This window comes from Narcine bancroftii, chromosome 1, assembly GCF_036971445.1.
Source record: "Narcine bancroftii isolate sNarBan1 chromosome 1, sNarBan1.hap1, whole genome shotgun sequence".
Classification (NCBI taxonomy): domain Eukaryota; kingdom Metazoa; phylum Chordata; class Chondrichthyes; order Torpediniformes; family Narcinidae; genus Narcine; species Narcine bancroftii.
Window position 1 is genome coordinate 493,711,929 of NC_091469.1, and position 16,396 is coordinate 493,728,324.

Here is a 16,396-nt window from a genome sequence, read left to right on the forward strand (position 1 = left end):
ATCCCTCTTCCCCTCATTCCCATCCCTCGTCCCCTCATTCCCATCCCTCATCCCCTAATCCCCATCCTTGATCCCTTATCCCCATCCCTCGTTCCTCATTCCCATCCCTCATCCCCATCCCTCGTTCCTCATTCCCATCCCTCATCCCCTCATTCCCATCCCTCGTCCCCTCATTCCCATTCCCTGTCCCTCATTCCCATCATTCGTCCCCTAATCCCCATCCTTCATCCCTCATCCCCATCCCTTGTCCCTCATTCCAATCCCTTGTCCCTCATTCCCATCCCTCATTTACAGCTGGACAGGGTTGTAAAGAGTGCTTTTGGCATCTTGGCCTTCATAAATCAAAGTATTGAGTCCAGGAGTTGGGATGTTATGGTAAAGTTGTATAAGATATTGGTGAGGCCAAATTTGGAGAATTGTGTGCAGTTTTGGTCACCAAACTAAAGATTGAAAGAGAGTAGAGAAGATTTACTAGGATATTGCCCAGACCGGGAAAGGCTAAATAGGTTAGGACTTTATCCCCTGGAGTATAGAAGAATGAGGGGAGATTTGATTGAGGTGTTTAAAGTTATGAGGGGGGACAGAGAGTAGGTCAGCTTTTTCCACTGAGGGTGGGTGAGATACAAACCAGAGGACATGGGTTAAGGGTGAAAGGGGAAAAGTTTAGGGGGAATGTGAGGGGGAACTTCTTCACACTGAGAGTGTGGGGGTGTGGAACAAGCTGCACGCTGAAGTGGAGAATGTGGGCTCAATTTTAACATTTAATAAGGGTTTGGACAGGTGCATGGATGGGAGAGGGATGGGGGGATATGGGGGGATATGGATGGGCAAGTCAGTGGGACGACATAAAAATGGTTTGGCCCAGACAAGAGGGGCCGAATGGGCCTCTTTCTGTGCTGTAATGTTCTGTGGGTGAGGAGGGATGAGCTGATATGGAAATCACAGAGGGAATGATCTCTGTGGAAGGCAGAGAGGGGTGGGGAGGGATCCATGTGTGTAGTGGTGGTCTCCAGTTGGAAAGGAGGGCTGGATGTAATTGGATTGATGGGCCAATTGGCCTACTCCAGCATCTATTGTCTATTTAGAGGCGAGGACACAAATATCCCAATCCACATTTGGAGGGGGAGAGAGGCATGGAACTCCGAGAGACGTTGGAAGTGCAGGAGGTGGCCGTGTGGGCCACAGGCGAGAGGAAGCCAGTTTTCCTGTAAAAGGAACAGATCTCATATGTCCTGGAACAGAGGCCTCCTGTCAAAAGCGGGCACGACAAAGGCAGAAAGTCTGTGAGGATCTCAGGGAGACAGCGTGAGAGGAGCTGGTAGTCAGGTTGCAGTGGGAGTCAGGGTTGTGGTCAGTGTCAGTCCTGAGTTGGAGACAGAGAGAGACCGTGAACGGAGGGAGAAGTGTCCGGTCAACATGAAGTAGGTTTGGCAGGATGGTAAAGACGAAGGACTCAGGAGAGAAGGGACCCGGGAGAGATCGACATCCCTGAGGTGTCTGATGTTTGTTTCGGTTCACACTGTTCTCAGACTCGAATGGTTCCAGAGGATCATCCAGAAGATTGAACAGGAATCAGACATCTGTGAGGGACAGCTAAAAAACTCAGACAACCTCCTCAAAGCGGTGAGTGATGATGGAAGGGAGGGGCCAAAGGGGGAGGAACAGTGACACAGTGTGGGAGAGAAGGAGAATGGGAGAGAAGGACTGAAAGAGAGAAGGAATACGAGAGAAGGAGTGCGAGAGAGGAGTGCAGGAGAGAAGGGGTGCGGGAGAAGGAGTAGGGAGAAGGAGTGGGGGAGAAGGGGTTCAGGAGGAGTGGGGAGAAGGGGTGTGGGAGAGAAAGATGCGGGAGAAGGAGTGCAGGAGAGAACTGGTGAGGGAGAGGAGTGTTGGAGAGAAGGGGTGCGGGGGGAGAAGGGGTGTGGGAGAGAAGGAATGTGAGAGAGAAGGAGTGTGGAAGAGGAGTGTGGTGGGAATGGGAGAACAAGTTATGGATGTGATCGGCAAGAGTGGACCTTGTAATGCCAGAAGGACATAGCTATGAGGGCGAGGGAGTGACGGGAAGGGGGTGTGATGGGGAGGGGGGAGTGACGGGGAGAGGGGGTGATGGGGAGGGGGAGTGACAGGGGGGAGGGAGGGTAACGGGGAGGGGGAAATGACGGGACAGGGGAGTGACAGGACAGGAGAGTGACGGGACAGGGGAGTGACGGGACAGAGGAGTGATGGTTGTGTTATTCGGACAGGACATCCGTCTGGTGAATGCAGGGAAGCCTCCAACCAGCAGCGCTCTACTGGAACACGACCTGGACAAGGCAGACAGTATGATCCGCATCCTCTTCAATGATGTCCAGACTCTGAAGGATGGGAAACACCCCCAGGCGGAGGCCATGTATCGCAGGTGAGGGTCCTAAGAGGTGAGGTGTCCTCGATGGGCAAGTGATGTTCCTGTGGGGAAAAAGGGGTCCTTGAGGGGAGTAGGGTCCCTGAGAGGTGTGATGTTCCCAAGGAGGTGAGAGGGGTTCTCAAGGGGTGAGGTCTCTAGGGTGTTGTCACTTGGGGGGGGTGTTTGTGTGGGCCATGATGTTAGAATAGGGCCCATTGAGTCTGCTCAACCATTCAGTAGTGGATTGTAAAAGACAAAATTGGTCTGCTTGAAGATCTGAGTGGTCAGCTTTGTATGGAGACAAAAGAGATGGGGGGGGGCATCTTAAATTTTTTTTTCATCAGTTTTCACTCAGGGAAAGGGCACAGAATCGTGGGAAGTCAGGAAAACAAGCAATGAGGTAATGGAACCCTTACAGATTAAAGAGGAGGATGTGCTTGCTGTCTTAAAGCAAATAAGATGGATAAATCCCCAGGGCCTGACAAGATATTCTCTCGGACTTTGAAGTCATAGGGACTCTGACAGAAATGTTTAAAATGTCCTTGGCCACGGGGAAGGTGCTGGAGGAGTGGGAGGGGTGCTCATGTTGTTCCATTGTTTAAAAAAAGGATCCAAAAATATCCCTGGAAGTTACAGGCCGGTGAGCCTGACATCAGTAGTAGGTAAATTATTGAAAGGTGTTCTCAGAGATAAGATGTACAATTATTTGAATAACCAGAAACTAATTAGGGATAATCAACATGGCTTTGTGCATGGAAGGTTGTGTTTAACCAATCTTGTAGAGTTTTACGAGGAGGTTCCCAGGAAAGTTGATGAAAGAAAGGCTGTGGATGTTGTCTACGTGAATTTAGTAAGGCCTTTGACAAGATCCCACATGGGAGGTGAGTCAGAAAAGTTCATGGTGAAGTAGTGAACTGGATTTGACAATGACTGGATGGGAGAAGGCAGAGAGTAGTGGTGGATGATGCTTCTCAGACTGGAGGCCTGTGACATAATGTGCCTCAGGAATCAGTGCTGAGACAATTGTTGTTTGTCATCTATATCAGTGATCTGGATGATAATGTGGTTAATTGGATCAGCAAGTTTCCAGGTTACACAAAGATTGGAGGTGTTGTGGTCGGTGAAGAAGGTTTTCAAAGTTTGCAGATGGATCTGGACCAGCTGGAAAAATGGGCTGAAAAATGGCCGATGGAATTTAATGCAGACAAGTGTGAGGTGTTGCATTCTGGAAGGACAAACCAAGAAAGGACGTACACGGTAAATGGTCGGGCACTGAGGAGTGGGGTAGAACCGAAGGATCTGGGAATACAGATACACAATTCCCTGAAAATGGCGTCATAGATGGACAGGGTTGTAAAGAGAGCTTTTGGCATCTTGGCCTTTATAAATCAAAGTATTGAGTACAGGAATTGGGATGTTATGGCCAAGTTGGATAAGACATTGGTGAGGCCAAATTTGGAGGATTGTTTGCAGTTTTGGTCACCAAACTACAGGAAAGATATCAATAAGATAGAAAGAGAAAAGTCCCAGCTCTGCGAACCTTGCCTCATAAGACTTGTTTTCCAATCCAGGCAACATCCTGGTAAATCTGCTCTGCCTCCTCTCCACATCCTTCCTGTAATGAGGTGACCAGAACTGGACACAATACTCTTAGTGATGTATGGATTTGGACCCCAAGGTCCCTCTGTTCATCCACACCCTTAAGTAACTGACCATGAACCCTGTCCTCAGCCTTGTGGTTTGTCCTTCCAAAATGCATCACCTCATACTTATCTGGATTGAATTCCATTTGTCACTTTTCTGCTCAACTCTGCATCCTGATCACATCCTCTTGTAACCTTCGAAAACCTTCAGCTCCATCCACAACTCCTCCAACCCTTGTGTCATCCACAAACTTACTGACCCATCCTTCCACCTCTTCATCCAGGTCATTTATAAAAATCACAAAGAGCAGGGGTCCCAGAACAGATCCCTGCGGCCCCTCCACTAGTCACCGACCTCCAGGCAGAATAGTTTCCTTCACCAACTGCTCTCTGATTTCTTTCTACAAGCCAATTTTTTTATCCACACGGCCAAGGTTCCACTGATCCCGTGTCTCATGACTTTCAGAACGAGTCTCTCGTGTGGGAACCTTGCTTTGCTAAAATCCATGTCGACCACATCAACTGCCCGACCCTCATCAATTTCTTTTGTTACCTCCTCAAAAAACTCAATTAGGCACGACCTTCCATTCACAAAGCCCTGCTGACTATCTCAAGTAGACTGGACTTCTCCAAATGCTCATCGATCCTGTCCTAAAGAATCCTCCCCACTAGTTTACACTCCACTGATGTGAGACTCACTGGCCAATAATTCCCAGGATTCTCCCTATTGTTTAAACAGGGGGACCACATTTGTCATTCTCCAATCGTCCGGCACCTCCCCTGTGGCGAAGGACACAAATTTATCTCTCACTCAATTGTAAAAAACAATGGCAGCCACGAGGTTGCAGTGGTCACTTCAGCCCCTACAGTGTATCACTTCTGTGTGAAGGTGTTGGATCTGGATGTGTGTTTGCGGTGTTTTCACTGAGGTCTGGAAAACACTGTTTCATCCACTTGTATGCATTCAATCAGATGACAATAAACTGTAATTTGAACAGTACACCCCACTCGTCCAGACCAGTGATACACATACACAGAACCTAGATACAGTTATTAAAATAAATATTAATAAATAGAGTCATGGAGAGTTGTTTTTGCAGTTGTCCAGCATCCTTGCTGCCTGTGGGAAGTTCCCTGGCAGGAGCAGCTGGACGATGCTGTGTGCGGGGTGGAAGGGGGTCCTCAATGATTTGCCCACCCTCTTCAGGCCACGATCCCGGTTGATCATAGGGAGAGAGACTCCAGTGATCCTCTCGGCCACTCATTTGGTCCTGTGGATGGACCTTTGATCTGATGCTTTTTTTTAAATTTTTTATTTTTCACACCATAAATCACATTAGCCATGATATACACTATTTCTTTTTCACACATATACAGTGACTTTTTCTCCCCCCCCCCCTCCTCCCAAGCCACCCCCCCACCCCCACCCCCCTCATCCATTTTAGGTATACAATCTAGATTGCATTAAGCCAGTCAGACAATGTTGTCATTCAACAAAAATACACCAGAAATTCTACTGAGTCCATTCTTTTCTTTCCTTCTCCTTCCATCAACTTAGGTAATGTTTGTCCCCGGGAGGTTTTCGCTATTGTATTTAATGTAAGGCTCCTATACTTGTTCGAATATTTCAATATTATTTCTTAACCTATATGTTATTTTTTCTAATGGAATACATTTATTCATTTAAATTTAGTAGTTTCTTCCTTTTAATTTGGTTATGTATTCCATTAATATTTAAAGTCATATAGTTCAGCGTAGCCCTTTTATATTTTGTTTATCTTCTCTTTCCGTTTTTCCATCATTACCTTTCCTCCTTTTCCATTTCTGTTTTCTTATTTTCAACTCTTTATAAGACAACATTCCTACAACATCCAACATTTTCCTTATTCTCCTATTTCTATCTTATTTATCCCCAATCTCCCCTTCCCCTCCTGAGTTGTCCTTTATCCCTTGTCGGACAACCACATCTCCCCTCTCCATTTGGATTTGCGAATCCACTCGCAAGCGTCAACTGATTTTGCAGTGACCGCTATTTCCCCCCACCCCGCCCCCCCCAGAAAAGATTTCACTTTTCATATGTCACAAAGGTCACTCTTTTAATTCCCTCCTTATTCTCTCTATTCCATTACATTCCCTTATTAATTCTTGTCTATACTATCTATATTTTCCTCTAAGTACAGATACATTCACGTATGCACATTGTCTCTATTCACTCTTATACCTCTTTACCCGCATACATATCAATCGTGATCATTTTTACTCTCATTACCCGTCTTCATCCCTCAGTCTATTTTTGTAATTGTTCTGCAAATTTTCGTGCTTCTTCTGGATCCGAGAATAGTCTGTTTTGTTGTCCTGGAATAAATATTTTCAATACCGCTGGATGCTTTAGTATAAATTTATACCCTTTCTTCCATAAAATCGCCTTTGCTGTATTGAACTCTTTTCTCTTCTTTAGGAGTTCAAAACTTATATCTGGATAAATGAAGATTTTTTGCCCTTTATACTCCAGTGGCTTGTTGCCCTCTCTTACTTTTTCCATTGTCTTCTCCAGTACCTTTTCTCTTGTAGTATATCTTAGGAATTTTACTACAATAGATCTTGGTTTTTGTTGTGGTTGTGGTTTAGGGGCCAATGCTCTAGGTGCCCTTTCTATTTCCATTTCTTGCTGTAGTTCTGGACATCCTAGGGCCTTAGGTATCCATTCTTTTATAAACTCCCTCATATTCTTGCCTTCTACATCTTCCTTAAGGCCCACTATCTTTATGTTATTTCTTCTGTTATAATTTTCCATTATATCTATTTTTTGAGCTAGTAGTTCTTGTGTCTCTTTAGTTTTTTTATTAGATTCCTCCAATTTCTTTTTTAAGTCTTCTACCTCCATTTCTGCTGCTACTGCCCGCTCTTCCATCTTGTCCATTTTCTTTCCCATTTCTGTTAAGGTCATCTCCATTTTATTCATTTTCTCTTCTGTGTTGTTTATTCTTTTTCTTAAATCCTTAAATTCCTGTGTTTGCCATTCTTTAAATGACTCCATGTATCCTTTAATAAGAGAAAGTAAAACCTTTGTCTTGCCTTTCCCTTCTTCTTCTATTTCACTGTGCTCTTCCTCTTCCTCTTCTTCTTCCTCTGGGTTGGCCATCTGTTGTTTCTTTGGTGCCCTTTCCTTCTCTTCTTTCTTGTTTCTATTGTCTTCTGTGGTCTCTTCTTGCTGCAGGTGTTCTGCAGCTGTCGTTGCCGGCTGTGGAGATCGACTCCCCAGCTGGTCCCCCCTCCCGTCGGTGTGTTTTTTTTCATCGCGCATGCGCGGTTGCGCACTTTTACTCGGCTCAGCGAGCCATTTTTGTAGTCCATTATTTACCGACCTGAGGGAGCGGGTTTCTCTCTCCGCAGCGGGCCTCTTCGGACAGGTAAGGCCTTCACCTTTTTCCTCCTTTGTCTTCTCTTCCTCTCTTCTTACCGTTGCTTTCGATTTTTCTTTTTTTGTCGCCATCTTCTTTCCACCTTTATACTCACTTTTCTGTAACTTTTATTTCTGTGCCTTTGTGTTTTCCTTTGTTTTTCCTGACTTTTCTGGAGAGGGCTGGAGTTCACCGTCCGGCCACTACTCCATCACGTGACTCCTAATTTAAAAGCAATTTCAAGAGAAATTAATCCATAAGAATTGAGTGTCCTGTTCACTGGACAACCTGATGTGCTCGACTGGAGGCCAATAAATGGCCCCTTCTCATCTTGGCGGCTGCCACTCTCCGATCTGATGCTTCACAGCAATATGGTGATGCCACCAGGACACTCTTCTGTAGAAGGTTGACGTGACGGCGGCCGATAGCCTTGGTGCTTCAGTCTTCTCAGGAAGTGCAGTGGCTGTTGTGCCTTCCTGAGGTGGAAAGATGTTGAATGTCCACAATAGGTTACTAGTTAAATGAACTCCAAGGAACTTGGTGCTCTCCACTCTCTCTACTACAGAGTTGTTGATGTATAGTGGAGGGTGGTCATTCCTGGTCCTCTTGAAGTCCACAATCATCTCCTTCGTCTTATCAGCATTGAGACTCAGACTCAATCTCACACCATTTCATGAGATTTTCCACCTCTTCTCTGTAGTGCAACTCATCGTTGTTGCTGATGAGGCCGACGACTGTTGTGTCGTCTGTAAACCTGACGACCCTGTAGAGGTTGCATCGGGCAATATCTCTCCCATCCATGGTAGTTCTCTCCATAGAAACTTGTACCCTTCCACCTCTCCCGTCTCAATCCTTCCCCTCTGTCCACCTCCCCCTCTCAATCCTTCCCCTCCATCTACCTCTCCTCTCTCAATCCTTCCCCTCCATCTACCTCTCCCCTCTCAATCCTTCCCTCCACCTCCCTCTCCCCTCTCAATCCTTCCTCTCGGTCCACCTCTCCCCTCTCAATCCTTCCCCTCCATCTCCCTCTCCCCTCTCAATCCTTCCCCTCCATCCACCTCGCCCCCTCAATCATTCCCCTCTGTCTACCTCTCCCTTCTCAATCCTTCCCCTCCATCCACTTCTCCCCTCTCAATCCTTCCCCTCCATCCACCTCCGCCTCTCAATCCTTCTCCTCCATCTCCCTCTCCCCTCTCAATCCCCCCTCCAGCTCCCTCTCCCCTCTCAATCCTTCCCTCCATCTCCCTTTCCCCTCTCAATCCTTCCCCTCCATCCACCTCCCCCTCTCAATCCTTCCCTTCGTCTCCCTCTCCCCTCTCAATCCTTCCCCTCCATCTCCCTCTCCCCTCTCAATCCTTCCCTTCCATCTCCCTCTCGCCTCTCAATCCTTCCCCTCCATCTCCCTCTCCCCTCTCAATCCTTCCGTCCATCTCCCTTTCCCCTCTCAATCCTTCCCCTCCATCCACCTCCCCCTCTCAATCCTTCCCCTCCATCCACCTCCCCCTCTCAATCCTTCCCCTCCATCTCCCTCTCCCCTCTCAATCTTTCCCCTCCATCCACCTATCTCCTCCATCTCCCTTTCCCCTCTCAATCCTTCCCCTCCATCCTCCTCTCCCCTCTCAATCCTTCCCCGCCGTCCACCTCCCCGCTCTCGATCCTTCCATTCCGTCCTCCTCTCCCCTCTCAATCCTTCCCCTCCGTCTCCCTCTCAATCCTTCAACTCCCTCTCCCCTCTCAATCCTTCCCTCCATCTCCCTTTCCCCTCTCAATCCTTCCCCTCCATCCACCTCCCCCTCTCAATCCTTCCCTTCGTCTCCCTCTCCCCTCTCAATCCTTCCCCTCCATCTCCCTCTCCCCTCTCAATCCTTCCCTTCCATCTCCCTCTCCCCTCTCAATCCTTTCCCTCCATCTCCCTCTCCCCTCTCAATCCTTCCGTCCATCTCCCTTTCCCCTCTCAATCCTTCCCCTCCATCCACCTCCCCCTCTCAATCCTTCCCCTCCATCTCCCTCTCCCCTCTCAATCTTTCCCCTCCATTCACCTCCCCCTCTCAATCCATCTCCTCCATCTCCCTTTCCCCTCTCAATCCTTCCCCTCCATCCTCCTCTCCCCTCTCAATCCTTCCCCGCCGTCCACCTCCCCACTCTCAATCCTTCCATTCCGTCCTCCTCTCCCCTCTCAATCCTTCCCCTCCGTCTCCCTCTCAATCCTTCAACTCCCTCTCCCCTCTCAATCCTTCCCTTCCATCTCTCTCCCCTCTCAATCTTTCCCCTCCATCCTCCTCTCCCCTCTCAATCCTTCCCTGCCGTCCACCTCCCCACTCTCAATCCTTCCATTCCGTCCTCCTCTCCCCTCTCAATCCTTCCCCTCCGTCTCCCTCTCAATCCTTCAACTCCCTCTCCCCTCTCAATCCTTCCCTTCCATTCTCTCTCTCCTCTCAATCCTTCCCCTCCGTCTCCCTCTCTCCAATCATTCCCCTTCGTCTCTCTCTTTCCTCTTAATCCAGCCAGTGTTCCAATGTCCCAGCCTGGTGTAAATCCCTCAACCACAGTCGGCAGCAGGCCCAGGGCCTCCATAGGTTCCTCTCCTCGGGTGACCCATAGCCCTGCCACCTGTGTGTTCAGCCGCATAGCCTCCTCACTGGTCCTCCTCCATGGTCACTCTCTCCTCTGCTTCCCCTCGGACAGGGGATCGTGTCCCCATTTTCTGGTGCCCTGCACCAGTCCTCCGCTCCCCTGGAGTCTGCAACCCCTTGTGGCTGCTGTTGGTCAGAGGTGCCGCCATCTTGGGCCCAGATCCTGCTGTCGCGAGATTTTAAACTAAACTACTGTCAACTCTTTTACCCATTCAAAGCCTGTGTGGAGCTGACAGAAGGCGGACTGGGCGGTTGGACCCCGTGGGGGAGCGCTGTGTCTCCACTCCCCACGGTCCACGGGTCCGCTCTGGCAGTGATGCTCTTTCTTGTCCACCTGTATCTCCTGTCTGAGTCTGGTGTGAAGTATGTGTATTTCAGAGTGTGTTGCTTGTTGCAGGGTGTTCCGCCTTCACGAGTTCCTCGTGGCCACACGAACCGACTACTCCCTGCGCTTCAAGTCCGGGCTACAGACAGCAACTCGGGCCATGACCGTGTCCACGTCGAAGGTGAGCCTTGCGACCGATGCCGCCACGCTGCAGTATGCCCAGGACCTGCTCCTGTGGATCGAGGAGAACCAGCGGGGCATTGACGAGGCAGAGTGGGGCGTGGACCTCCCCACAGTGCAGTCCAATCTGGGCGCACATCGTGGACTGCACCAGGCCATCGAGGACTTCCGCGCCAAGATCGAGAGGGCACGAGCTGATGAGGTGAGAAGATGCACACACTCTGAGACACACTCACACATACCTAGACACGCTCACAGACACCTACACACACTCACTCACACACACACCTAGACACACACACACCTAGACACACTCACTCACGCACATACCTAGACACACTCATGCACAACCTAGACATACTCACACACACCTACACCTAGACACACATACACTGACACACACACAACTAGACAGACTCATACACACTTAGACACACACACCTAGACACACACACACACCTAGACATACACACATCTAAACACACACCAAGAGACACTCACAGACTCACTCACACCTAGACGCACACACACCGAGACACACACACACACAGAGTCACACTCACTCACGTACATACCTAGACACACTCACGCACAACCTAGACATACTCACACACACCTACACCTAGACACACATACACTGACACACACACACTCACTCACACACAACTAGACAGACTCATACACACTTAGACACACACACCTAGACACACACACATTCACTCACACACACCTAGACATACACAAACCTAAACACACACACCAAGACACACTCACAGACTCACTCACACCTAGACGCACACACACCGAGAGACACACACACACCGAGTCACACTCACTCACACACACACACAAACCTACACACACACACACACACTGGGACACACTCACACCTAGATACACTCACTCACACACACACCTAGACACACTCACTCACACATATACACTCACACACACGCACACAAATTCACACACACACTCTCGCACACGCACAAACCTAGACACATAGACACACTCACACACACACACGCATGCACCTAGACACACTCACACACATACTCACTCACACGCGCGCGCTTCCCCCGCATGCACACAGGCTTGCCTGTGCTTGCATGGTTCTCTACACTGTGTTGGAGTTTGTTCTACGCTGTGCTGTGCTGGTCGTGCCATGAAAACTAATGGAACGATGTCATCCCTGCAGCCACACCTTGCTCCAGCAAGTCACAGCACCTACTGCGACTACCTGAGTAAAGTCGACCTTCAATACGCCAAACTGCTGGTTAGTGTTCCTCTGTACCCTCTGGTGTCTGTTCTCACCTTGTCACCCTCTCCCCCCCCCCATCCACACCCTCACCCTTCTCCTCCCCTCACTCTCCGCCCTCCCCATCCACTCCCCTCCCCTTCTCCACACCTTCACCCTCTCCCCTCCCCTCCACACCCCTCAACCTCCCCTCCCCTTACCCTCTGCCCTCCCCCTCCCCCTCCACTCCCCTCTGCCTAGACCCTCCTCCGATCACTGATCCAATTCCAGGAGTCAGCCTGGTCAGGGTTTGTCCTCCAACTTCATCCTGGTAGGGACACGGAGCTTGTGGGCGACGTTCCTTGGAACGTGGGAGGTTAAGGAGATCTGACAAAGGGCAAGAGCTTCAGGATCTAAGATGAGAAAGTAACTGTCAGGTGAGGGGATGAGATATGAGACCATGAGGCCATTCAGCCCATCAGGTCTGCCCCACCATTTAATCATGAGCTGATCCATTGTCCCACACAGCCCCACTCCCCGGCCTTTAAATTAAACGAAGATATTTTGGCCCACAAGTCCATGCCACCCAATTAACCTACAACCCTGTGTGAATTGAACAGTACGAGGAAACTGGAGCCCCCGGGGAAAACCCACGCAGACACAAGTAGAACATACAAACTCCATACCAACAGCGCAGGATTCGAACTCCGGTCCCAGCCACTGGCGCTGTAAAAATGTTGCATTAACCACTACGCCAACCTTATGACCTTCTCCTCATAACCTTTGATGCCCTGGCTCAACGGGCCGAAGGGCCTACTCCAGCTCCTATTGTCTATTGTTAATTACACCCAATGACCCGACCTCCATGACCTCCCATGCCAACAAATTCCACAGATTCACCGCCCTCTGACTGAAGAAATTCCTGCGCGTCTCTCTCTGCTCCAAGTAGCCACCCTTCAGTCGTGAACACTCCCCCTGTTGCTGTTGTGCCCTCCCTCCCATATTCACCTATTACCTCCTGCCTGCGGGACCGTGCTCCTTACCTGCCCCCCTCATCATTTTGTTCGGGTGCCTGTCGACATTTCCCACACCTTGATGAAGGGCTCAAGCCTGAAACGTTGGTGAGGAACCTGCTCTGTAAAGGGCACTGTTTCTCCAGCCTAATGTTTCTACTCTAGCCGTCATGTCTGCAGACGTTCGTGATTCACTTCCCTTCAATCCTGAAGTTGTGCCCTCTTGTCCTGGATTCTCCCACCATTCTACATCTACTCTGTCCACGCCTTTCAACATTCAAAATGTTTCGATGAGATCACCCCGATTCTCCGAAATTCCAACAAGATCTGTCGAACGTTCCTCATATAATAACCCTTTCATTCCCGGAAACATCCTTGTGAACCTCCTCTGAAGCCTCTCCAACAACAGCTCATCCTTTCTTAAATGAGGAGCCCAAAACTGCTCACAATCTCCATGAGGCCTCACCAGGGCCTTATAAACCCCCAACATCACATCCCTGCTCTGAGATTCTATTCCTCTGGAAGAGAACGCCAACAGTGCATTTACCTTCTTTAGGAACATAGGAAGTAGGAACAGGAGTCGGCCAAAAATGGCCCATCGAGCCTGCTCCACCATCCAATACGATCATGGCTGATCTAATTTAGGACCTAACTCCACCTACCTGCCTTCTCCCCATATCCCCTAATTCCTCTATCATGTAAAAATTTATCTAACCGAATTTTAAATATGTTTAATGAGGCAGCCTCAACCACTTCCCTGGTTAGAGAATTCCAAACATTCACTACTCTCTGGGAAAAACTATTTTTCCTCATCTCTGTCCTAAATCTACTCCCCCGAATCTTGAGACTGTGTCACCGACTCAACCTGCAAGTTTCCCTTCAGGCCCCTGCACAAGGAGTCCCAGGTCCCTTTGCATCTGGGAATTTTCATTTTTGTCGGCAGAAGTAAAGTGAAGGAACAGTTCTTCTCTCAGAGGGGAGGGGGTGGGCACATGGGACGAGCTGCCAGACACTATGTTGGAGGCAGCCACATTGGCTTCCTGAATGAGACGTTTGGATGTCTGTAGGTGGGAGGGTATAGGAGGGGGATGTGCCTGATGTGGGCAGGTGGAGCCGCGGTGGGGTGGGAGGGGGAGGAAGTTGTATGGATCGGTCAAGCTGTCCCCTAGACCCGGTACCATGCCATGGTACTCTCACCCCCACCCCTATGCCCTATCACCATGACCAGTCATGGTCACCCTGTTGCCTTCTCAATCACCCACTGACTCTAGAATTCCTCCAAGTCCCGCCTGCGGAATCTCGAGAGCCTGAACACATTTGTTTCCATGGCAACAAAGGAGTTAATGTGGCTCAATGACAAAGAGGAGGAGGAGGTGAACTATGACTGGAGTGAACGAAACACCAACATGGCTGCCAAGAAGGACAACTACTCGGTAGGAGTCGGAGGGGGGGGATGGTGGGTTCTGGGTCGGGAGGACGGGTGTTGTAGACAGAGGGGTGGATCTGGGTCGGGGAGACAGTGGGGGTGTAGACGGGGGGTGGATCTGGGTCGGGTAATGGTGGGGGTGTAGACAGGGGGGTGGGTTTTATCGGGCAGATGAATGTAGTGAGCTCTGATGTATGAGTGTGAATGTAAAGGCTGGGGGAGGGTGAGCTGTCGGGAAGTGAGTTTAATCTGTGTCTGTCAACAGGGGCTGATGAAGGAACTGGAGACCAAGGAGAGGAAAGTCAACTCCATTCAGAACATGGGGGAGAAGTTGTTGCGTGATGGTCATCCAGCCAAACAGACGGTCGACGTAAGTTCCCAGCCTTGTGTCCAGCCCACATCAGCACCTCCTCTGATGGAACTGGAGGCCAGTCAATCTCTCTATCTTACATACGAGACAAGGTCCCCGTTGCCCCATCCATCTCTGTTGGTAATGGACTGAAATTCTTCCTTACCTCATTTGCAAACACCGGCCTCAGCCAAGGAAACGTGTTCCCCAACACCAGCCCTCGAGCTTTCTCACAGGTTCACATTACATGCCACAGGCCCTTCTGTGACCAAAGCTGCACACAAGGCTCCCTTTTGGATGATGCCATCTCCGGATCCTGCATCACCCTGTCCTGTTGTCTACCAAGGCCTCATCCTTCTTCCGTGTACTGATCCGTGCTCTGTTCATCCTTCTTCAGACAGGTCTTTCTTCATACTCCTGGTCTTGAAGTTCACACATTTCAACCCATCCAACTGTCTGCATTTATGTCCCATCCCCAGCCTGTGCTTCCACATAGTCTCGCCACACATTACACCAACTGTCTGATCCAACACGTTGGATCACACCACACTGCCTATGATCCTCTCAACGTCTTTGTGGGAGCCTTTCTCGAGCCGTACAGGGGAGCCGCTCTGAGATGAATGCCAGCGCGGGCCTGCAGCATGGGGAAGTGGGCTGGGCAGTGGGTGTCCCCTTTCATGTCCTTCCTTCCTCCCGTGTGTCGACAGGCATTTATGGCAGCTCTGCAGACCCAGTGGAGTTGGATTCTGCAGCTCTGCTGTTGCATTGAAGCACATTTGAAGGAGAACACGGCCTATTTTCAGGTATGGCCCAAGCATGGTTTGCGGCGGAAGGCGTGGTGGGAGTATACTGGGGAGATGGGTGATGTGTCAGGGCAGACAAGGGGTCATTGGAAAGGGATTGCGCCAGTACATGGCGGTGTGGAGGGTCACATTCCACCTGGTACTTTTTGAACGTAAAGGTTCAATCAGGCAGACGCAGCATGGTTTTAGAAAGGGAAAATCTTGTTTGACAAACTTGTTAGGATTCTTTGAGGATATAATGGGTGTGGTGGATAGAGGGGAACAGGTTGATGTTGTATATTTGGATTTCCAGAAAGCGTTTGATAAGGTGCCGCACAAGAGACTTCTCAGTAAGTTACAGGAAAGTGGAGTCCGGGGAAGTCTATTGGCCTGGATTGAAAATTGGTTGTCTGACAGGAGGCAGAGAGTCGGGATAAGTGGGAGTTTTTCAGGTTGGCAGAGAGTGGTAAGTGGGGTGCCGCAGGGGTCAGTGTTAGGCCCACAACTGTTCATCATTTACATTGATGACTTGGAAGAGGGGACAAAATGTGGTGGAGCCAAGTTTGCGGATGACACCAAATTGAGTGGAAGAGCAAATTGTAATGAGGACGTGGAGAGTCTGCAGAGAGATAGAGTTAAGCTGGATGAGTGGGCAAAGGTCTGGCAGATGGAGTTCAATGTTAGTAAGTGTGAGGTTATCCACTTTGGCAAGAAAAATAAAAGAGGTGAATATTATTTAAAGGGTGAAAAACTACAGCATGCTGTTGTGCAGAGGGACTTGGGAGGGCTTGTGCATGAATCGCAAAGAGTTAGGTTGCAGGTGCAGCAGGTTATTAAGAAGGCAAATGGAATGTTGGCCTTCATCGCTCGAGGAATTGAATTCAGGAGTAGGGAGGTCATGTTGCAACTGTATAAGGTACTGGTGAGACCGCACCTGGAGTACTGTGTCCAGTTCTGGTCTCCATATTTGAGGAAGGGTATACTGGCTTTGGAGACGGTCCAGAGGAGGTTTAAAAAACATAGA

The 16,396-nt window shown here is 49.5% G+C and overlaps 1 protein-coding gene across 1 annotated transcript in view; it reads left to right on the forward strand.

Annotated features, from left to right (window-relative positions):
- Nucleotides 1–16,396, forward strand: part of LOC138752014 (plectin-like) — a 168,924-nt gene that overhangs the window by 41,575 nt on the left and 110,953 nt on the right. Inside the window, 7 exon segments of the mRNA XM_069915172.1 lie at nucleotides 1,530–1,623; nucleotides 2,244–2,398; nucleotides 10,458–10,767; nucleotides 11,764–11,841; nucleotides 14,087–14,248; nucleotides 14,507–14,611; nucleotides 15,298–15,393. Coding sequence (XP_069771273.1) covers nucleotides 1,530–1,623; nucleotides 2,244–2,398; nucleotides 10,458–10,767; nucleotides 11,764–11,841; nucleotides 14,087–14,248; nucleotides 14,507–14,611; nucleotides 15,298–15,393 — 1,000 coding nt within the window.